This window comes from Sturnira hondurensis, unplaced genomic scaffold, assembly GCF_014824575.4.
Source record: "Sturnira hondurensis isolate 20B ecotype Veracruz unplaced genomic scaffold, ASM1482457v3 Scaffold0002840, whole genome shotgun sequence".
Lineage (NCBI taxonomy): Eukaryota > Metazoa > Chordata > Mammalia > Chiroptera > Phyllostomidae > Sturnira > Sturnira hondurensis.
The window spans coordinates 12,882,681-12,906,412 of NW_028075471.1; the positions used below are offsets into that span (position 1 = coordinate 12,882,681).

The 23,732-nt window shown below is 42.1% G+C and overlaps 1 protein-coding gene across 2 annotated transcripts in view; it reads right to left on the reverse strand.

Annotated features, from left to right (window-relative positions):
* Positions 1 to 8,344, reverse strand: part of LRIG1 (leucine rich repeats and immunoglobulin like domains 1) — a 102,790-nt gene extending 94,446 nt beyond the window's left edge. The window contains exon 1 of one of the 2 annotated variants that reach the window (XM_037040906.1): positions 7,499 to 8,344. In XM_037040906.1, the coding sequence (XP_036896801.1) occupies positions 7,499 to 7,716 (218 nt within the window). In that variant the 5' untranslated portion in view covers positions 7,717 to 8,344. The remainder of the gene's footprint in view (positions 1 to 7,498) is intronic. The other variant, XM_037040905.1, reaches the window with a different exon arrangement.
* Positions 8,345 to 23,732: the final 15,388 nt, after the last annotated feature.

Below are 23,732 nucleotides of genomic sequence, written 5' to 3' on the forward strand. Positions count from 1 at the left end.
GAATGGCAAATTATAAATTGATGGAAGGAGCAAAGGTCAGGAGGTGAGGGTGGAGGGACATCTGCTAAATGCTACATTAAAAAGTCTTAGAAGATTACATTGTAAAAAAATACTACCTATATCTCTACCTTGTTTCTCAACATCGAGCTAATTCTACTTGAGACAGACCCTCACTCATTTCACTCATTTCTTCCTTGTGATACCTTGAGATCTAAAAGATTACACACATGTGCATGACAAAAGTTTAAAGAATAATCAATGTAAAGTGCTTAAAAAGAAACAGGTCATGATTTCTTAAAACTCTCTGAATGGCACCCAAAGCAAACTAAACAAGCAGTGATTGGAACCTGCATCTGGTTCATAAGGAAACCAAGACATATTAGACTTGAGGGGATGAACAGATTGGTTGTTCACACAACGGGTTTTCCCGGTTATGGTAGATTAAACAGTAAAGAAGCAAATAATTGTAGCCGTTGATGTGGGCAAGGCTGTCGGTTGTGGCCACTCACTGGGGAAGGGACACAAGCACAGGTGCAAAGAAGCCACCACACGTGGCTCTTCAGATGGCATCCTTAACAGATTCCTCAGGTGATTGTGCTCAACACCCAAGGTCCCCTATAAAGCTACTTTAGGACTGCAAGCAAACCAAAGCAAATGGAAAATGACAGAGCTCTCCAGCTCTCTGCATAGAACCCAACAATCGCCTCTCCTCCCACCTCCTCCTGTTCAACTATTCCCAGAGAAAACTGGGTACAGTACAGGGTTCAGCTGGCCCCATAGTTTGTAACATAACCCGTGTTTTGAGGTGTACACCTGCATTTTTCCAAGCTATTGACCAAGAGGAGTTACTTGCATCTCGGTCAGGCTCAATTTCAATGAAACCCTTGGAAATAACAGGATAAAATGATTAGTTTAAGGCCCTCTCACTTCCCTGCCTCCTTCCCACATCTTACCTCCCAAAAGGATAATGCTAATAGAAGTAGTTGCACAACTGGAATAGGTTGTTAAACCACCTCAATAATTTCTGCTAATTGCATAATTTGTTGCAACTGTTCATAGCTTCCTGCCTGTACATCTGGGCTTCCCAAAGGCACATTAAGTTTCACTGTTTCTCTCTATACATATCACCAACAACTTTACGGGAGAAGGCTGGTTAGGTGTAAGCCCTGCTGCCCTGCCCAATCCAAAAGAAGTCTTCCTATCAAAAAAGTAAACTCTTCTAAGGAGGGTCTTTGTCACCAGAAAATGTGACTTGCAGAGCTTTTGCATGAGAGGATGCAAAATTTGATGTACTGAGGCCCTTAATTTTCAAATTGTGCTCTGGGATCATCAGCAAGTTGATCAACCTACATTGTGAAATTGGGCTAAACAAATGTGTCATCTAACTTTGTACTCACAGCAGCAGTAAGATAGAATATTATGATCCCTTTTTAAAAATGAAGGAAAGAGGTTTGCCCCAAATCACACACATAGTTACAGAGCAGTGGAGCCAGGAAATAGACCCCAGAAATAATTTTCCATCTCTTCACCACTATTCCTATGAAGGGTGTGCACTCAGTGTGATCACCAGATGAGAACTTCCCCATTTCACAGAATAAAACTGAAGAAGGCTTTACCTTCACCCATTCTTTTCACCATCAGTAACCCAAACCAAGATTTGGGGTTCAATTGGGCAGCAACTGCCCATTTAAAGGATATCAAAAAGAACTGAAGGCAAGACACCAAGAGCATGAAACCCACGGAAATAAAGAAATAGCTGTTTTTAAAATAGAGTGACTTTTATAAACAGACTGGGTTTATAGCTTGTGTTTCAGAAGACAATGTATAAAATAGTTGGATAGAAAGTACATATAAAGTATTAAATTATATAAATCATAATAGTATGTAAGTATATCATGCATAAAGCTTTTGCATAAGAAAAATACATAAGTACATCCACTCCCCAAAAGACAGGATACGAATTAGCAACTTCCAATTGGACCGGACACAAACCACAATTTTCTTTTTTATACACAATCCTTATCCATTCATTGTGCTTAGTGACAACAATGGATGTACCAAATTCTTCATTAGAAAATTTCTCAGCCCTAGACATGTAACTGGCTAATTAACTGGTCAGTTTGGACAGTATTCTAAACCCTGCAGTTGTATAAAGAAATAAGTGCAGGTTCTAAGAGGGTAAACTACTGTGGAAACTTTCACCTATGGTCTTCAAAGTCCTACTTCTTTGCATGAAGAGCTAAGAACAGATGTGAGCTTCTTACTGACTCCCACACCTTCTCTTAAAATAAAAGCAGGAGACCAGCACATTACTGACACACAACATGAAGTAGAGCCAGGAGGTAGATGGAATGGACGCACTGCCTCAAAGTCATGCTTAAGTCATTAAAAAAAAAAAAAAACCACTAACAGCCCTGAATTTCCCACACGCCAAGGAACACTGGGGATTTTTAGATATTTCTCCTCCTCTGCCTGGGAATGTTTCCTCCTCCCCTCCACCCTCCTGTCTAAAGACAATGCCTTCAGCCTTTGAAACTGCATCCACTGTAAATAGCTCTGAATATTAACACAGCCTAGAGTCCCACTGCTTTTAAAAGACCCCTAGGGTTTCAAATTGCAGTCCTGAGGAGGGGGAAGGTCCCCAGTGAGTAAACGTCACCAAGCTCATTCAAAAAGAGTTGAAAGTTAGGCTTGCTCATGAAACTTCAATCTATGGGTATGTCAGAGAAATCCCTTTGAGTTTTAAACAAATAAGAAAAAAATTTAAAAGACCCGGGACAACCAACATTCTTTATTGCTTAGACTGACTTTCAACTAAGTGAAACCCTTTTCTAGATTCCTCTGCCTGTGGATGTCATTTTAAAAATAACCATAGGCTATTTTAAATAACCTCCTTCCACCTTCCTTCCCACTAACAGATCTTCAGGGCTTTAGCAGGTGCACAAAATGAGCCCAGGTGCATTGTTAAGTCACACAAAACCCTGCTGCTCTCTTGCATTCCTGTCCAGCCTGAAAGAGAGGATGCTGAAAAGACTCTGCACCAAGGAGACACCTCTGCAGAATGAGGGAGAGGCCCTTTCATTGTGACCATGTGTCTGAGGGAGAGAAAGGTCAGCCAGAGGCCATCCCAACATGCTCAGGAAAGGCTGCCTGGGGAACCCAGGCAAAGGAATTAACACAACAGGGACAGAGCAGAGCCTGGACGCAGGTCATTGGGATGTGTCCACTAGGATCTAGTTCTCATTGTACTGCACTGAATCATCTTCATCTTTTTGGAGACGAAGAATTATTACTGACATTATATCCCAAAGTTCAAAGTTTGTGAAATCTAGTGACCAAATGTAATTATGGAAAGAGATGAACACACTTCTTTTTAAACCAGTCCCTTGAAAAAGGAGGCAAGAGCAGCTCTGACATACCCTAAAGGCAAAAGCAACACTGTGCCAACATAGCTCAATGGGCCCTGGGCAGGGGTCACTAAGCACTGAAAAATTAGATTTTATGTCCATAATTTCACATTAGGGGTCTTTCTCTCAAGGCAACCAATTTTATTTGCCAGAGGCTTCCCCTTACTCAAAAAAGGCATGGGAGAACTAGTAACAGACAATTGCCCCAGCCTGGAGGGAAGCAAGGCCATGCTTCTGACATCAGTTGCCAAAAGTCCTCTGAGTTCCAGCTAAAGCAAAACTCTGAAAACCCTCGCACCTTTCGGGTTTTCTCTCCACCATTTCCCTGTGGGTAAGACTCGACTCGCTATTCCAAATCACCCTTTGTCCTTCCTGACAAGTAGGAAGATATCAATGTCTTCTGTGTCCTTGATAAATGATATAGGGACATAAAATGGAAATGGGCAGAAGTCAGGACCTCAGGACAATCTGGACAATAATCTATTGCTTAGAACAAACAAATAAACAACAACAACAGCAGCAAACCCCTGAAGAATCTCATGTTGGGTTCTTGAACAATCTGGTCACCTGCAGTTTAAATCTAATTTGCATAAACAGGATGGGAAGTATTTTCTAAATTCTTAATTCACAGCACCCTGCACACCTGGACCTCCCAGCACAACTGTAAAATTTGAAGACAAAAGCACTCTCTGCTTCACAACTACAAGAGCAACCGCATTTTGTTTTTATTTTCTAAAGTAATCGTGAGCATCCCTTACATGCCCAAACCAACAGTTCAAGGCACCCAGGTTTGGTACTGCAGACACATAAGGAAACATAATCCAAGGAAGCCCGACCAACACATTCCTCTTCGTGTGGCACAGCAGAATCCTATCTGGGGCCCTTAGTGAATGTCTTTGCTTTTGAATGCCACGTTGTCTTCCCTCCACACTGAGAATGGGAATCAGGGTTTGTGCTTCCCTCCTATCATGATCCCACTGGGCCATCATTTAGCTCCCAGAGAGGTTAAGCTAGCAACGCTGTGCTCTACATCACGCCACAGATAAGAGTCTACGTACAGTACATTGTATTTAAAACTGCTTCAATGGTTTCTGAAGCCTTGCTCTCAAAAGTAATTTCAAAGAAGGCAAACATCTGAGTTCTAAGAAGTTCAATTTCTAAGGTTCTGGGAAGTCAGAATAAGGCTTGGCAGTGCTTGGTGCTATTTATGAATGTGCTGGTTGGACTATGCCAATCTCACCTACGTAATGGGATGGCAGACTCAGTTACTGCTTGACTACTACAAGTTATTGTGCTAAATAATTGTCCTCAGACTCCAGGAATGAACACCACTCCATTTCTTCTATTCAAACTGTTTGTACATTCACTATTAAAAAGTATTAATTTCCTTATGCTAGGCCTAAGAACGGTTCCAAAATTAGATATACTGTTTCCAAAAGCAAAAAAAAAAAAAAAATCCATAAAGTCACAAGTTCCTTTCTATCTTAAACGCACAGCCTGAAACCGATTGAACTAGCTGCAGTGAATCTCAATCATGGGATTGTAACTTAGGTGAAAAAATTTTCTAGATACAATATAGATTCACAGAGTGTAATCTTGGTGAAATTACAACATATTTTTTATACATATAGAGACTTTCTCCCTAAAGTCTTCCCAAATCATAGCCAGGAATAGAAACTGCATAAATATTCTGATGGAAAATTCAGAATAAGGGTAATGATTTAAATGGGGAAATTGAAGTCTAAAGAAAAAAAATCAGCTTGATTTTTCTTTAATCAGAAAGAAAATAGTTTCCCAATGTTTTTGTACTGAACACTGTATAGCCAGAAGTCACACTCTTCAAATCTTAAAACCTAATCAGTTAACACTATAATCAGTACAATCAAGTCTACTGAAGGTCAAAACACCCAGTTTGGTATTTACTGATTATCAAATGTGTGAGTAAAGAAGACTGCAATTTTAAAGGTATTTTGTGCCACATAAAACATCACTCCTAGGTAACAGAACACTCAAAAAAACAACCAGTAGTTCTGCTCTAAAAATTAAAGGGCAAGGTAAAGTGGATATTGTGACAACAGGAAAAATGCAAATAAGTGGACACCTTGTCCTCTCTGGGAAGTCGCCACTTCTGAACTAATAAGCACCTGTCCACAATGCCACTGACACATGGCGTCGGGCATCACTTTCCCAACAGGTGAACATGAAGAAGTTATTTAGATTCTGCTCACATGACTTTATTTTTTATTAAAAAACAAAAAACTACCTAGAGACTATGTAAAAGAAAAAAACACAATGCCCCAGACTGCCCTGACTAAATAAAATATAACCTAAAGGCAATGTTTGGCTCCTAGTGTTTGATACAACCACTGCCTATGCTAAACAACTACGACCACTGGTTGTCACTAAGTCAGTGAATTGCACGGAAGCAGCAGAGTATGAAGAGAAAACCTAATCATAACTAAAGGGTCCCACTTCAGAACTCTGTAGTACTTGATCATCCAACAATGTGTGCTGTGGTCCAAGTTAAATCTGGGCCCCATCTTCAGAGGCACAAGACCTTCACATGAAAACAGAATTAACTTCTTCCCTACTGGGGCAGCAAGATATCATTTTCTTAGATCAGGCCATAGGAATTGGTTAAAACCTGTATCACCGGTTTTCTCTTTTTTAAACTATGAATGTTATGCCTGAGGTTATCACTATGCCCTTTCTATGTTCTAGGAAAAATGTCCAGTCACTCAACTGAAAAGTAGCCTACTCAAGCTAGGCCTTTCCTGGAAGGCACTAACAGTTCTGCGGAGATGCTAATTACTCATAACTGAACAGGATTCTGACTAATGGACCAAACTGTTCAAAAGTTTAGGAAAGCTGTTATATTCTACCATGTTTACAAAAGTCTATTGTATTTTTTTCCTCCCAAATTTCCTTCAATAAGTGTCCCACTAAGTCTATAGGCCAAAATCCTGACAGCACAAAAAAGAGCCTCTTTTGGCTGAAACAAACTCTGCTTAAATCAACCAAGTCCCTGGCACTCTCTTCTGAAGTAGCACTACTCCAAAACTAATTGGCACCATTTGTAAAGGAGAAATGCTAAAGGGTGGGCCCCACCCCAATGGATCATATGCCCAAGGGGGCATGCAGTGAACAGAGAGGTCTGGACTACAGTTCCCTCAAATGCCAACACAAAGACAAACTCCCAGCAGTCACAGATTTCCAGGAACTCTCAAAGCCCCCTTACTAGAGGGCACTCCAGGGAAGGCTGCCTTCTGCCCTGATAAGAGCCAAGACAGGCAAACACGATCCTGGGGGGTGAAAAGGTGGCTCCACACACACTTTCACTCATAAATAATGTAAACGCATAACTGGAGACAAGAGTCACCTTCATTCATTACCCACTGGAAGGACAAGGAGCTCAGACACCAAAGAGCTGGGTTAAAGGAGATGAAAAAGGAAACACTTAGCCATATACCCCCAGACAGACATCCTNTAAGAGCCAAGACAGGCCAACATGATCCTGGGGGGTGAAAAGGTGGCTCCACACACACTTTCACTCATAAATAATGTAAACGCATAACTGGAGACAAGAGTCACCTTCATTCATTACCCACTGGAAGGACAAGGAGCTCAGACACCAAAGAGCTGGGTTAAAGGAGATGAAAAGGAAACACTTAGCCATATACCCCCAGACAGACATCCTCACACTCTCCCCTCCAGATGTTTCCCACTCTCTACCCACAAACACCTCACCTCCAAACTTTACTTCACATTCCCTCACCTCCAAACACCAGCTCGCCCTGAAGACCCAATCACACTCACCTTCACACCCCCAAGAGACACACACTTCTCTCCTCCAGACCCACATGACCCACGCTCGCTCACCTCCAGACACTTCTCTCCTGCAGACTTCTCACGCCTACCCTCTCTCCCCCAGACCCCCGCGCACGACCTCATCACTGCAATTCACAATAACAATTTTCCAGGCCATACAACTTCACACACACAAATGAACCCGTATACCCTTTGGGGAGAAGCGCCCCAGCCCCAAGTGACAGCGCCCAGCACGCGGGGAACGCGGAGAAAGCTGCACTCACAGGCTCCGCGTCCAGGCAGGCAAGTCTCGAGGCAGCGCCGCCAATCCGCGCCCACCACAGTCCAGCGAGTCCCCAGTGCAAGTGCAGGCGGCGGCGCAGGGCACTCGCGGGACAGCCGCGGCCGTTGCGGGGTCCAGCCAAAGTAGCAGCAGCAGCAGCCACAGAAGACAAGGCAAGCGGAGCGGGGCTCTCCTCGATCCCCGGACCGGCCGCGCCATCTTGTCTGAACCTCGCAGCAAACGAACTCCAGGCGCAGGGGCTGCGCAGTTTGGTACAACCGCAGCACAGGCTGGCCCCCAGTGACTCTCCACACTAAGCTCCGCGCCGTGGCATGGCTGCAGGCACAAATTTTCTACTCGACTCTTGCGCTCAGCGGGCCCCCAGTGCCCGGGTCGCTCTGCAGCGCCCGGAGGGGGCCGCGAACTCCGCGTCCATACGGGCCGACCAGCCACTGCTCACTGCGAACCCCACGGATCTGGGCAACGGGTGCTCAGTGGACGCTCCTCGTCCTCTCGCCACACTCCTGACTGGCTCCTCCGGAGCTCCCTCGCACTCCAAGTGCCGCGGCCGCAGCAAGGACTGCGCTCAGCCTCGAAGCCTGACCTCTGCGCCCGTGGGCATCTTCTTTGAGGTTCCACGAGCCCAAGAGCAGACCCCACAATCCTCCAAGGGCCCTGTACGCCTTGCGATCCCGGTGCTCACAGCGGAGCTCGTGCACAGCCCGAGACTTCGCAAAGCTCCTTAGCTAAGCCGACATCGACTCTGAACAATCCTCGCAGCTCGGGCCAGTGCCGAGGCCCCGCCCCCGGCCGCTAGCCTTCACACACACGCAAGGCTCAGAACTCCTCGGCCTGCTGCAGGCCCACGTTGGCTGCTTTGCAACTGCGCCCCGCCACACCCCCCGCCTTCTGCTCATTGGCTGCCAGAACCCACAGCGGCCAGCGTGTACCACCATTGGAGCACTCACCACGGTCCCACCCCTCTGGCCTCTCCGGCCACCCCGCCCCACTCTCGTTTCCCACCCAAGGTGTGAAAGGCGGGTTGGGAAGGGTGTTGGGTTGGGGGGCCACTGGGAGGGGCTAGGGAGAGACGTCCTCCAGCCCTTAAAGGGGACGTGGTGACGGTTAGTGGAGAAGGGGACTGCGGCCCCGAGGACTGGAAGAGTAAAAATTTTTCCCTATAGGTCTAGGGGAGGAGAGAAAGTTGGTTAAGAACATATCGCCCTTCCACCCATCCTGTGGAGCTCTCTGGCCCCAAGGTTTCTTTGCTCCTGCCAACCAAGCCAAAGATTTAAATTTAGAGCAAATCTGCACCGTTTCCCGGTGTCTTGTAGGAGCAAAGGCACATTATTTAAAACTTTACAAATTCCCTATATTTAAAACTACAAATTCCCACATATTTAAAACTTTACTGACTGAAGCATCTTTAGTTATTTCTTTAGGGGTGATAGCCTTCCTCTTCGCACAACAATGAGCTCCTTTTTGCTCCTGACTTGTTCCTGACCTCTTAAATCCAGCAAAATGTCCTTGATTTCCAAAATGAATGTATACCACAGAAACCAAGTCTCAAATGTGCACACACTCCAACCCCCAACCCGCTCCACCCTAGTTAGTTGAATAACAGTTTTGGAAATTACTCCAGCCTTCCTCTAAGGGGTTACCATACTTTATTTGCTTATTTGTTTAAATCAAAGGGGTTTTTATTTTTTAAGCCAGTTTTCAACAAGGCATAAATGGAGTACTCCTAAGAGAGTAAAAAAAGAAATAATAACTGTTACAAATGTTCTAACTTTGACTGTTACCATAAGGTTGAATATAGTAACCAATGTTATGACAGTGCATTGAAACAGCAAGCCAGTCACCCACTAGGAGGATGTACACACACACGCACACACACATGGCATGAACATACACTGTGAAAAAGGGAAAAAAATTAGCACACTAATATATAGAGCTGCCCCCTCCAGGTGTTTTGGTTTACTGGTGTCTCATGTTCCTTCCCAAGAGTATGCAAGTTTCTAACATAACTGTACACATTGTCAGAATAATTAAGCAAGTGGAGTCTGTTGAAAAACATTTGCTCCAGCAAATGAAATCTGATTTCTGTTCTATGAAAATGAAAGGGGAGATGTTCTTCAGGAAGAAAAAGCAAAAAAAAAACATTGGAAGGGTTTTGTATCATTTTGACACATTCAAAGGATTTTGCTTTAATTGAGGTGTTAAGATTTCCCTCAGCCATAAGACCACCTCTTTCTTTAACCACACTTGCGTTTGAAGTTGGTAGGCAAGCAGTTTCTGGTTTCTTCTTATTCTCCTTCCCCTTCTTTTCTCTCCTCTCCCTCTTCTAATTCTTTATGCTACCAGATAATGATACCAATTCTCAGTCTGTCTGTCTCTCCCTCTCTATCATCGTCATCATCTCAGTGTTGATGCCCAAAGCAATTCTCAAATATATGTATAAATATCTGAAAAATGCTGCACCCCACCCAGTCTGCTCAGGGCTTTAACCAGCTTTATGTTTCATTGTAATCTACACAAACACATACCTCCCAACTGGACAAAAAGAAATACATCTCTTCTTTGCAGTGACTTTGGTAAAATAATAATAAGCATAGGAATGTAATCTAAAAGACTACATATTTATGTCACTCTCTATGTCAATGTTTCTTAAATTTTCCCAGACCAAAGAACACCAAACAGTAACTTAAAGCCAAATAGCCACAGACAGGTCTCTAAACAAAACTGTCAGATTCTCTTGGCCCCTCCCCCAATGAAACAACATATGCAGCAAAAAGAAATCGAACTCATTGAACTTGAGCTGCTGACCTAAAATTATCTTTTAGGTTTGTGCCATTATTAGTATTGTAAAATGGGTATTTATTGACAAATGTTTTCCAAGTGCTTGCGGGTGTAGCTGTATAACGTTTTTTAGGGATGTAAGAATTCTGGAGGACAAGATTTGAGAATCTGCAAGGTAAAGGTATGCCTACAAATCTCATGCATCCCCTGTGGTCTGGTTATACCACACAGCCAGAGAGGAGGATTCCAAAACTGAGAAACCTTTAGGGGACTGGGCGCCTGGGCTTTGGCAGTTCCTCTCGTCTACAGCAGAGCATGAAGTCATGTCTGCTCCCCATACCATGTATGGAAGTTTGCCCACATACTAGCAACCTGCTTGTCATGGAAAGGAGTGTGGGCTTCATGCAGTGATGTGGAGCTCAGGCGAGAATTCATTTGTAGCAAGAAACTAAAATCAGAAAGACCCGAACAACAACAGCCACTTTCTAAGGATGTCCATGCCCCTGCTTACAAAAGAACAAGTCTTAGTCTATTCAGCACAGAGCAACCATTCATTCAGGCACTCCAGGTCCTCATTTTCCTCCACTGCCATTTTCACAATTTCAAATACTTATTTCTTGAAATAGTCACCCAGGGACTTTAAGTTTTCCAGTCTGTTTTAATCTACCAGTGACCAAACTACAGGGCCAGCATCAAATCAAATCCCTAATGAGAACAACTGCAGGTCTCTTAAATACAGAAGCCCTAGCAGTTAAACATCTTAAACCCAATGCAAGAGAGGAACTCAACATTTAAATAGCCTGAAATCACCAAGTGGGGAGAGAAGCAAATGACAAAAATAATAAGAAAGCAGGTTGATCACACAGATTTTTTTTAAGAAGACAAATTCTTAGGGGACTAAGTTGTGGCTGTTGCAGGTGGTGAGAACTGACAGTTTTTACAGAATGCAGGGGTTCAGAGATGCTTTCCTACTGGTACAGAGTTTTGTTAGGAGAGCACCAGGGCACCGTTCAGAAGACCTGGATTCTTGCCAGGCCATATTACCCATGAAACCTGTGCCCACTCACTTCCTTTCTTTAAGCCACATTTTCTCAAATGGAAACAGGGATAGTGGTACCTCTGACCTGAGTGAGCACTAAGACAGTTAAGGAAGGATCCATTGTGCTATATGATGCAAGGGCCTTTATAAACTGTTCAGGGCTGAACACATCTAAGGCTTATTTTACAGTGTTAATAAATTTGAACTCTGAAAAGTTGAAAGTTCATATACACACTATAGATGGAAAATCTTAGTAGGTGCTTTCAGCAAAGAGGTTTTGGGGGTTTTTTTCCCCTTTTCTTTTCTCCAGGAATGCCACAAGGAGTTAATAATTAACTATAAAATCCCTGGAGACTTGCAGGGTGATGACAGCCCTGCTTTGAGCCTGTTTTGTATTTCTCTTCCAAAAAAAATAAAACTGTATACTCATTAACTCCTTCCTTGCATATCTTGTCAAGTAGAAGGATCAGTGGAAAAGGTAAGGGGGGAAGCTAGTGAGTCCAGAGATGAAACATAAGAATAATTTTGAGATCTTTCTATTCCCCATTACAAGAGTTTTCTTTAGTCAAGCTCTAGTGAGGTGTGTTTTGTTGTGCAATTGCTGGCTATTGGAATACTGGTTGATGCCCCAAAGTGCCAAGTGTAGCTGCTGCATTTCTGCAGAGAGACTGGCTGATGCCTGCAGCTCAGCTGTGACCCAGCATGTGTCCCTGCCCTCCTCTTCCAAGCATCATCAGCCAGGGGCCAAAGCCACCAGAGTCTGCCTTCTAACACAAACCAGGACCTGCACACTTGTCCTTCCCTTTTGAATTTGCAATTTTAGCTGGTTCACTGAAAGGATAAATAAATTTTTATGAACATTTCAAATTTCTGAGGTTCTGGAATTTGGTCCATATAGGGGGAAGGGCTGATTACATCATCACCAGAGACTGCATCCCTCACCTCCAATCTGCTGCTGTCTTTGCTAATGTCACTTGGAGCAGCATGTGGAAGGGGAGGGGAAAGGAAGCAAGGTTTATGCCTTACTGCCAGCAACTGACAAGCAACACTTCAATGTAACAGCACATTTATCACAACTTATAATAATTTTATGAAGTTACACACTTTATAGTTTTTTCTATTGACTTTATTGGGGTGACACTGATTAATAAAATTATATAGGTTTCAGGTATACGATTCTATAATACATTATCTGTGTATTGTATTGTGTGTTCACCATCCCAAGTCAAGTCTCCTGCCATCACCATTTATCTCCCTTATACCCTCTTCTACTTCCCCCATCCCTTTCCCTCTTGTAAGACACTATTGTCTATCGGTTGTATTTCTTTTCTGCTTAATCCCCTCACCTTTTCACCCAGCCCCTCAAACTCCCTCCCCTCTGACAGCTGTCAGTCTGTTCTCTATCAGCCTATTTCTATTTTCTCTGTTAGATAATTTTGTTCACTAGATTCCACATATGAGTGAGGTAATATGCTATTTGTCTTCTTCTGACTGCCTTATTTCACATAGCATAGTACTCTCTAGGTCAATCCATGCTGTCCCAAAAGGTCCATCCTTCTTTTTTACAGCTGAATGGTATTCCACTGTGTGAATGCACCACAGCCTTTTTTAACCATTCATCTGCTGAGGGACACCTGGGCTGCTTCCAAACCTTGGCTATTCTAAGTAACACTGCAATGCATACGAGTGTATATATTCTTTTGAATTAATGTTTCAGTTTTCTTGGGATATACTCCCAAAAGTGGAATCACTGAGTCATAAGGACATTTCATTTAAATATTTTTGAGGAAATTTCATACTATTTTTGACAGTGGCTGCATCAATCTGCATCCCCACCAACAGTTCATGACAGTTCCCTTTTCTCCACATCCTTTCCAACACTTGTTTCTTAATTTACTGATGATAGCCATTCTGAGGTGGTATCTCATTAGGTTTTAATTTGCATTTCTGATGGTTAGTCACATCGAGCATTTTTTCATATGTCTACTGGCCAGCTGTATGTCTTCTTTGGACAAATGTCTATTCATGTCCTTTTTGTCCTACTCCGCCGCCATCTTCTCCGAGCCAGCCTGTAAGTTTCTTAATAAATTTTGGATATTAACCCCTTATCAGATGTGTCATTGGTGAATATATTCTCCCACTTTTCAATTTGTTTGTGGTTTCCTTTGCTGTGCAAAAACCCTTATAGTTTAATGTGCTCTCATTTGCTTATATGTATTTTTTTGTTTCCCTTGCATGAGGCAATATATCGGAAAAATATATCTATGAGAAACATCTGAGATTTTACTGCTGATGTTTTCTTCTAGAATTTTTATGGCTTTGAGGCTGACATTTAAATCTTTAACCCATTTTTAGTTTATTCTTGTATACGGTGTAAGAAGGAATTCTGGTTTCACTTCTTTGTACATATCTGTCCAATTTTCCCACCACCATTAATGAATAGATTATCTTTACCCATTATATGTTTTTGTCCCCTTTTTCAAATATTAATTGACTATAAATTATTTTTCAGGCTCTCTATTCTGTTCCATTGATCTATATGTCTGTTTTCATGTTAGTACCTTGCTGTTTTGATCACTATGGCCTTGTAGTATAGTTTTATATCAGGTAGCATTATTCCTCCAAATTTGTTTTTCTTTCTCAGGATTGCTGTGGGTATTTGGGGTCTATTGTGGTTCCATATAAATTTTTGGAACATTTGTTCTAGTTCTGTGAAATTTGCCATTGGTATCTGGATAGAAATTGTGTCGAATATGTAGACTGCTTTGGGCAGTATGGACATTTTAATGATATTGATTCCTCTTATCTGGTAACATGGTATATCCTGTATTTTGCTGTGTATAATGCATACCCACATTTTTCTGTGCATTATACATGGGGATTATTACATCTGTGGTGTGTAATCATTATACCCATATATAATGAGCATCCTTATTTTTCCCTCAAAAACATGGGCAAAAAAGTGTGGATTATATGTGGCAGAATACAGTACTCCCACTTATTTGTATCTTCTGCAATTTCTTTCTTCAGTGTCTTATAATTTTCTGAGTCTTTTACAACCTTGGTTAAATTTATTCCTGGGGCATACCTTATATTTTTCAAAGCGATCTCATGTCACAACAACAGCTCTATCATTTACTGAGCACTTATGTACCTGTCACTTGGCTGAGTCCTTTATGGTTTTCTTTTTCCATTGAGGTAGAAGTTGAAAAAATGCTCAGTGCCACACAAGCAAGCTAGTAAGTGACAAGGCCAAGATTCCCAGTTAGGTCTGTGGACATCAAAATCCATTATGGTATTTGAGCCTCATAAACTTTGAATATGACAACTGTTATCATTCCCATTTTATAGATGAGAAAACTAAGGTTAAACGATCATGTCAGGGTCACATGAGGTCACGAATAAATAGATCCTTAAATCAAAGTTCCACTTCAACCATCATTACACATACTTAATATTCAGTGTCTGTCTTATGAGATGTGTCATGATGCTTGTTTCTCAAGAATAATGTGAGAATGCATGTATTTTATTTTTTCCATACTTGCTTTCCAGAACTTGTGCTATGATTACTACACTAAATATTTTAAGATAAATGTATTCATTCGCCTTTCCCCTCAACAGATATAGCAGCATTTGTGTAATAAAAAGAGTTAATAATTACTAAGCACTTACTATGTGCTAGCATTATTTTGCATTATGGCTTAATTTTACTGAACTTGTGTAAGAATTCTATGAGATAGACAGCATAAGATCATCTTAGAGATGAAGACACTGAGACTGGTCAATCAGCTTGCCAAACCTACATCCTAGTTAGGGGTTGAGTCAGGAACCCAAAGACTGTATTAAAAGTTAACCCACCACAATCACAATTAACCCAAAACTCTCTTATCACTCTGAATTATTTTTGTGTTGATCTCTCCTTCTAGGCTCATTAAGTTGAGGGTCTGAATCTTAGCCCTGTCTTGGTATTCCTATTGCCTAGCACAGTTTCAGGAATATGGTAGGCATAGATGCAACATTTGCTGCCTCAGGAAGGAGACTTACGTAATTTAAATCCACGGGCCTGTGGTATCAATAAACACCACCTGAAGCTTGTCAGAAATATGAATCTCATCCTCCACCCCAGACCCACTGGATCAGGATCTACCTCTTCTTAAGACCCAGTCTTTGGGTGATCCATTTGCACACTTAGAGATTAAGAAGCAATAGGTCACTGTATTGTACCCTACATACACACCTATGACTGTCTCCCCTGTCCCTGCCATGAAGACAAGTCATACTCTGTGCTTGACATATTTTTGTGTGCTTGCATTTGTGTGTACATTTTTCATATTTCACAAGCTCTAAATATAACAATTTCACAAATATAGGCAAACATGTTGTTGGCATTATTGCCCCTTAACTGAAGAGCATTCAAAACATCTGCTGCCTGTGAGATTTTGGAAAAATCTTCTCATGCCGGTCAACTATTTTTCTTTGAGATGCATTCAGACTAAAAAGAAGCATTTGAGAATTTTATGACCCATTCTACTTGTTTCCAAAGGGACAGTTGGGTTTTTTTGACACATTTCAAATTTATCATAAACATATAGACATACATACATTATATGCTTTCCACAGTCATTTTTATCCATAGCTACATTCTTTAAATAATCATTTCAATGTCTTTATTTCCCTGGGGGGTGGATTATAATACTCTTCTTAGATCTGGATGCTATAAATCAAAGAGAAACTTTTGCCTTGCCACCAGATCCCCTGACCACCACCTAAAAAAAGACCTATTCTTTCTTATTTAAAGTTCATTGACAAAGATTGCGAGAAAGCAAGTATAAGCAAGTATTTAGACTGACTACCTGCAAAGATGGTCACCTCTGATTTCTGCCATCAACAGCGGGAGTGTATGTCCCCTATCTCCTTGAATCAGGGATGTCCTGTGACTTGCTTTGATCAATAGAAAGAATGTGGTCAAAATGACAATGTGCCAGTTCTGAGCCTGGTGGCTTCAACACTCACCCTCTTCTTACCTAAGCTGCATGGAAAGAAGTCCAGGTTCTGATAGACATGAATGCCACAGAGGACAAGAGACAATGGGGAAAAGGAGGCTGTATGGAGGAAAGCTCTGCAGCTCAGAGAACAGCCAGCACCATAACCTTAAACATGAGAATGAAGCCATTTGGGACCTGTCAGCCCAGTATAGCCACCAGGTAAATGAAACTGCATGGATGAACTTAGCCAGCCCCGCATGAGTAGAGATAAGCCATCCCACTAAGCCTTGCCCACCAAATTCCTGAACCACAAATGGTGACCAGTAAAAATTTGGGGGTGATTTGTTATGCAGCCATAGATAACTGAGACAACAAGTACTGTTAAGTGGACATGCAGTAAAACATGAATAGAGTAGGGAAGGGGATAAAGTCTAATCAAATAAACCTGTCATCAGGACTGTCAAAAAATAGTGTTATCAGTTGAACTTCCTGACATGTTTGTCAGGATCCTTGATTGAAGGCCACATGCCAATGGGCTGATGTGGATTTTGTGACCAGAACTTCTTGTGTAACAAATATTCTGGTTCTTCCACAGTCCAAAAAAATGAGCTTCCTCTCTCCTTCCAATGGCATAGGTATGAAAGAAATGCAGAACGCCTGCTTTCTTATCCAAGGTAGGTTCTCTCATGTAGCTGGCAGCAAAATAACTGAAATAATTGTCATCCTATTATATTCTTCTTAGAATGGTCAGATAAGTTTCAAAGTGTTTGTGTTATTTTTCATAAAAGAGAAACGGATGAATTTCAAAAAATGTAATCCCAGCCATAAAACTGATGTTGAGATATGGAATTTGGGTGTGTGTTTGGTAGGGAGTGAGAGTGGAAGGGGTTCCCTCTTTTGGGCACAGATTAACTCACCTACCCAGTAGCTGTCTGGGTGTAAATTCTACAGGCACCGCTTACTGCTTCCTTATGTATTATCTTGCACTTTTCTCCAGCTCTCATGTGTTAAGCGGCTTCACCGCGCATGATATGGTGGAGGGGCATGGCAGGGTACAGAGCCAAATTAGCTCTGTCCCTCCCATCAGGGACTTTGCCATTTTACAGTTTTGTTGAATGCTAGCTTCCCAGTATCTAGAATATTATCTGGCAAATAGCAGGTGTTCAATAAATAGTGTCAAATGAATACTTGACTGAATGAGTAAGTGACTTTCTATTTAGGAACCCCATTTTTGTGTAAAGATCGTAAGTAGGTCACAGGAAGTAGTCCTAAAATCATGGACTCTCAAAGGACAAATGGGCCTTTGTGATCATCTGGTGCAGTGGGTCAGGCCCCGCCTTCCCCCAGCCCTGCTGGACCAGACACCCTGGAGTGAGGCCCAGCACTCCATGTTTTAACAGCAGGAGATTTTCATGCATCCGTTTCAGAGACACCCACCTAGTCTGAATTCCTCATTTCACAGATCTGGAGAAGGAATAAGGTGGTCCCAACACAGCTACTCAACAGCTGGAAGTAGCACTGGGGTGACCAACCATCTAGACATGCCTAGAGCTAAGGTGTTTCCCAGGTCACACAGCTTCCAGCACCAAGACAGGGGAAGTTCTGTGTAAATCGGGACAAGGCAGCCACCGCCACTGGAACCCTAGTTACCAAATTCACATTTTAGCCCTTTTGCCTGTCTTATAGCTCACCTCTATGACCACAAAGTGGGGAATGGCTTGAGTGATTTAAGTACATTAACTCCTTTAATCCTCTCAATAGCCCTAGGAAGTAGGAGCAATATTATCTTTAGGTCACAGAGCCAGGAAATTAGATTCCAGAACCAGAGTTATTAACCATCACTCTCAAATACCTTCTTTTTATCAGAGTGAATTCCCAGCTCCTCTTCCACTTAAAAAACAAAACAAAACAAAAAAACCCTCATTCCTTTGTTTCTCTTCATAACACTTTTCACTGTTTGCAGTTGTTTTCACAGTCTGTTTACCTGTTTTGGAAAACAGAGCTGGCGGGTGGACACCACTCCTCTATCTCACATACATATCTCACATATGACCCTCATACAGCAGGGTCAGGACAGACATGTGCGAATGTCACAGGCATGAAAGCAGTAGTCGTTGACTGACGGACTAACCGACCAAGGTGGACTTCCAAAATAAACCTACTATTAACCAAATACCTACTATGTTTCAGCCACCATCCAGGCAACAAAGGTGGGTCAAACTTGGCCTTCAGCTGGGGTTCATTCGGCCCAATGTGTTTATTTTCAAAAATTGAACTTGACCTATTCTTAAGAGTTAGGCATCTGTTCACTGTCTTAATTTGTATTTCCCACCTGTGCACCCTGGCAGGCATTTGAGTTTGCAACTATGATTTCAGGATTTCTCTAGCATTAATTCATGTGTTTTTTACAATAAGCCTATCCAGTAGACATTCCCATCTATACTTTAAATAATAATAGTAATAATAGTAATAATAATAATAATAAACCCAAACAAACAAACAAACAAACAAAAAACCCCAAGGCATGGAAAGTATAGGTAACCCAGCCAAGTTCATAGCTTGTAAATCAGGAAACAGGATTCAACTCAGGGCTAACTCTTTTCTTTACCTCCACCCCCCTCTATCCTACCTTTCCCTCAGCCACTAGGTTTCTCTAGGCATCACAGGAATGAGGGACCACCTCATCTCAGTTGAAACTGTGTGTTTTACAAGGGTGAGGCTTCTACAAAAAGGAGTCTTCTCCTGAATTCAACACAATCAGCCCAAATGTATGCAGGGTCTCCTAGATGATTCTTTCCTGCGACTCTAGCCCCTCACTCCCTAGAAGAACATGCTAAGCAAGAGGGACAGTCAACTGTTTCAAAACACTGTGTTTCTGAATCCTCATCCAAGGATATGTTCATTGATTTTTTAGAGAGAGAGGAGGTGGCGGGTAGAGAGAGAGAACATTGATGTGAGAAAGAAACATGGATCGGTGGCAACCATATGTGCCTGGACCAGGGATTAAACCCACGACCCAGGTGTGTGCTCTGACGGGGGGCTGAATCCTCAACCTTTTGGTGTAGGGGATGACGCTCCAACCAACTGAGCCACCGGTCGGGACTCAAAACACTTTTGGAAGGCCATGGTGGGACTAAGAACGGACCTCTGGATTAAGCGATATAGATGTCATTTGCAACTTTGACAAGAGCACTTTTGGTGAAGTAAAGGTAAAAGCATAATTGGAGTGTTAAAGAGAGAATAAAAGATAAATACTAGACACACAGAGAGCACTTAAAATTTTTAAGAAAAGAGAGAGAGAGAAATATTGAGGTGAGAGAGAAACATTGATCAGCTGCCTATTGCTTGCACCCCAACAGGGGATTGAACCCACAACCCAGGCATATGACCAGGAATCAAACCTGTAAACTTTCATTTTGCAGGATGACGCCCAACCAACTGAGCCACAATGGCTAGGGCTAGAGAGCACTTTTGAAAAGTTGCTCTATAAAGGAGAACAGAGAAATGGGGAGGTCGTTGGAGAGGGAAATGGAGTCAAGAGTTTGTTTTGTTTTGAAATGAGAGAAATAACATATTTGTAATGGTGAAAATATTCTTGTAGAGAATGGGAAGAACAAATAAGGTACAAAGTGAACAAGAGAAGTATGAAAGGAATATTCCTGGATAGGTAAGAAGGGACAGAGTCCAGTGGGCAAGTGGAGATGCTGGTTTTAGCTGGGACCACAGAACCTTACACAAGCTGGAAGGCAGATTATATGCAAAGAAGCATGTAGCTATGATGGTGGGAGTTGGTGGATATTCACTTCTGATTGCTTCTTTTCCTAGGTGAAATAGGAGGCAAGATCATTGAGAGAGAGAATAGGGTAGAGGTACGGGAGGTTTAATAAGCAATGAGAAGGTATAAAATAATCATCCATGGGAGCTGGTATGAGGAAAATGGAGTAAGATTAGCAAGGAGCATAAGTGTCCATTCGAGGTTAGAGGACATGAATTAAAGTGAGGCTAATCAGCCTCCCTTTATATGTTTTTCAGCCTCATGGTCATACGTTTTTCTTTAGTCAAGTTCTTGGGCTCAGGTGCAAGTTTGGTCTAGTACTAGACATAACCAGGACTGAGGTTTAGCCAGAAGAGCAATGAAGGGGAAAGAGGGCTTGAGGACTAAGGCTAGGGAGTAATTATAACAAAAGGCCATGACATTTAAGCTAGGCAGCAAGGGACATGAAGATAGAAAGGGGTCAGGGACAGTCAAAGGGCAATGGGATCAAGGGAATAGGGCCCAGGGGGGGTGGCAGTCATTGAAGTCAGAGCTACAGAAAGTAAGTGGTATAGCCTGACTGGGCAATGGTGTTTCTCATTGGCAAAGATGAGGTTGGGGATGACCTTGGGAGGAAGTAGCTAAAAGAGTATGGAAGAGGGAGGTCTGGCATTCAATAAATAGTTGTTGAATGTTGAATGAAAGTGAAAGTAGATATGATCTAATTCAAGACCTCAGAGGCCAGGATAATGGAAAGGTCACTTATGAAAATAGTTATGAAAATTACCAAGCATTACGATGGAAAGATCATTGAAATAATGATAGAGAGCTAGGAGCTAAAATTCTCAGGGATCAGTAAATGACTGCTATAAAGATGGGGGAGTGAATGGGAGAAACTAAAATCATGAAATCCAGAGCTTCACGGATTTGAGGGAGGATGGAGCCTAGAATTGGCAGTGAAGACCAGGAAAAACATCTGCCCCACCTCCTGGCCCAGTGATATGAGAGGTGGGGTAGATGTTTTTCCTGGATTTTACTGCTAATTCTAGGCTTTTCCCAGTGAAGGAAAAAAAAACCCCACAAACAAACAACAAAGAAACAGGCATCATCCTGTTTCTCTGGAATTAAAATAAAGTGCTAGATAGTCATCAATATCAGGGTTCAACAAACTTTCTCGGTAAAGGACCAGATAGTAAATATTTTCAGCTTTTTGGACTAGAGTTTTTGTTACAACTACTCTGCTGTGCCGCAAAAACAGGAGTCGTAGACAATACATAAACGAATGGGTATAACTGCATTCCAATAAAATCTTATGTGCAAAAACAGGCTGCAGATCAGATTAGATCTATAGGTAGAAATCTGCTAACCACTAATCAATACCAATGAAAAAGCTCAACTAGGAGGAGGTCTAAAGAACAAAAATAGGGCATGTTCATCTGAGGACGAAGATGAAAAAGGATTTAAGTTTAGGATCCTGGTTGTAAGCAGAGCTGCTATGTTTAGTAATGAAGGTTGTTCACTGCACAACTCCTGGGGGCAACACTCACACAGATGTCAATGTCAGTAGCTGTGCATGGCATAAACTACACGTGACAGTACTCGATGCGAAAGTAATAATTGCAAGGACTTAACATTCATTACTATCCATGTTGCTATAATGAAATAGTTGAGAGGATATCCCAGCTACTTCTAGAAAAACAAGAACTACTTTTATTGAACATCTCCTATGCATCATACATACTACTTAGCGATATATAAATATCACCTCATATAAGCCCCCTAGCAATCCTGGAAGGTATATATTTTCCTTCAAAGTCCAGAAAGGCTAAGCAATTTCCCAAAAGTACCCAGCTAGTAAATATATAAACCAAGTTTTGCCTGACTTCCTTCTACTCCCCACTCGTCTCATATTGGTTATAAGGTCCTTTAATGATGACCTAGCAAAACATGTGTGAAGAAAATATCTTATGGAAACCTAATGAAAAATAATTACATATCTTAAAACACACTAAAAATATGGCAGGCACACCAGCAAGGAAGACAGTTCTTATTATATCAGTGTCTTTATGGATTTGGATTATGTTCAGAAAAACTCAGACTCAAAAGGTAATTGCTGGCAGCATGCAAAATCCATCAACCCATAATTAACAGAAGACAGTTATTCTAATTGCCTCAGACAACATTGCTATGTTTTTAATTGTAGCACAATTTGCCATTCACATCATTAATTGGCAGTTCACACTTTAAACATGTGAAAGACAATGGGTCTTTATTTCCTTTGAGGCAACTGAACACACTCATAAAATTTTAAAAATACATTTTCTTCTTTTTCTCTGACTGTAGGACCCCCTTTCAGATGGTTCTGATTGCAGTTTCTTGTGGCCAAGTTATATTTCCTCCGGGTAACTTAATCTCAACGTTAGCACTTTAATACATTTTGCTAACAATTCATTTAGACCAGCTCCTCATTTCTCTAGACACCTTGAGTGGGGCTCCTGTTGACTTCAAAGGGAGGATCATGGGTACTGAAAAACTAGGAGTCTGGTTCCTGGTTCAAAACACTCTCACCCCCAATATAAAAACTCATTGCTGTCTTCCTGTGTGTTAAGGGCCAATTAATATATGTGAGGGAAGGCTTTATGCAGAACCACCCTGGTGCTTACAAACTAGCTGGAAAGCCCAGCAGCTTTAAAAGTTTAGTGGACCCAGGTCCCATATGGACTCCCCATTTGCTCATCAGGAGGGAGCAAGAAGAGTAAAAAATGGCCTCAACAGGCAGAAAGGCAGTAAGGATGACTACTAATTTCAATCTCAATCTCTCTTTCTCTCTTTCTCAGCTCTTCATCACAAATCTATAGCCCACTGTGGACCAAACAAACAGTGGGGTAAGTATCAAAGATTAAAAAGGAATTCCTCACCAAGTGTCAAGCCCTTACTCTGGCTTTAGGAGTCACTCTGGTTTGGAATGTCAACTCTGCCTCTGGGGCAGCCTGCCAGCTCCCCTGTGTTGCAGACTTTTCCTACTGGGCTGCTGTAGGTCACCTGGACTCCAGACATCAGCCGTGCCAGGGGGCTGCAGCTTCTCTGCTAAGGCTTCAGTGGAGAGGAGCAGGAGGAGCCTTTACGTCGTCCCTTATATCCCCCAACAAAACCATGACCTGACCACCGTCACTACCACCTCATAAAGCTGTGCTTAGCTGTGACAGTTTAGTGATGGCCTGGAGGTATCTGATGGACATTGGAAAACAAAACTTTGAAGAATGTCAATCCCTTTGCAACTATTTACATGACTGCTCCCCATAGATTAGGAGAGAGCACAGAAAGTTAATACTTTGAGAGGAGTTGCTAGCCTGGCCTTCAGGACATTCTCTTGCCAAGATCATCTCCTTCACCAAACACACCTGTTTAGTCTTGACCTTGACAGTGGAGCTCAACTCTGGCTGTATATTCCCTGGGAGCTCTACCTGGATTGATTAATTTAGAGGTTCTGATATGGAGCCTGGATATCAGTATATAATATCTCTCCCCAGGTAATTTTAATGTGTAGCTAAGGTTGAGACTCACTGCCCTAGAGTAGATCCTATTCCTCTACCAGGCCATGTGGGTAGGTGGGAGTGGTGGACCCAGGTCCCAAACCTTTAAATATACAACCTCAGCC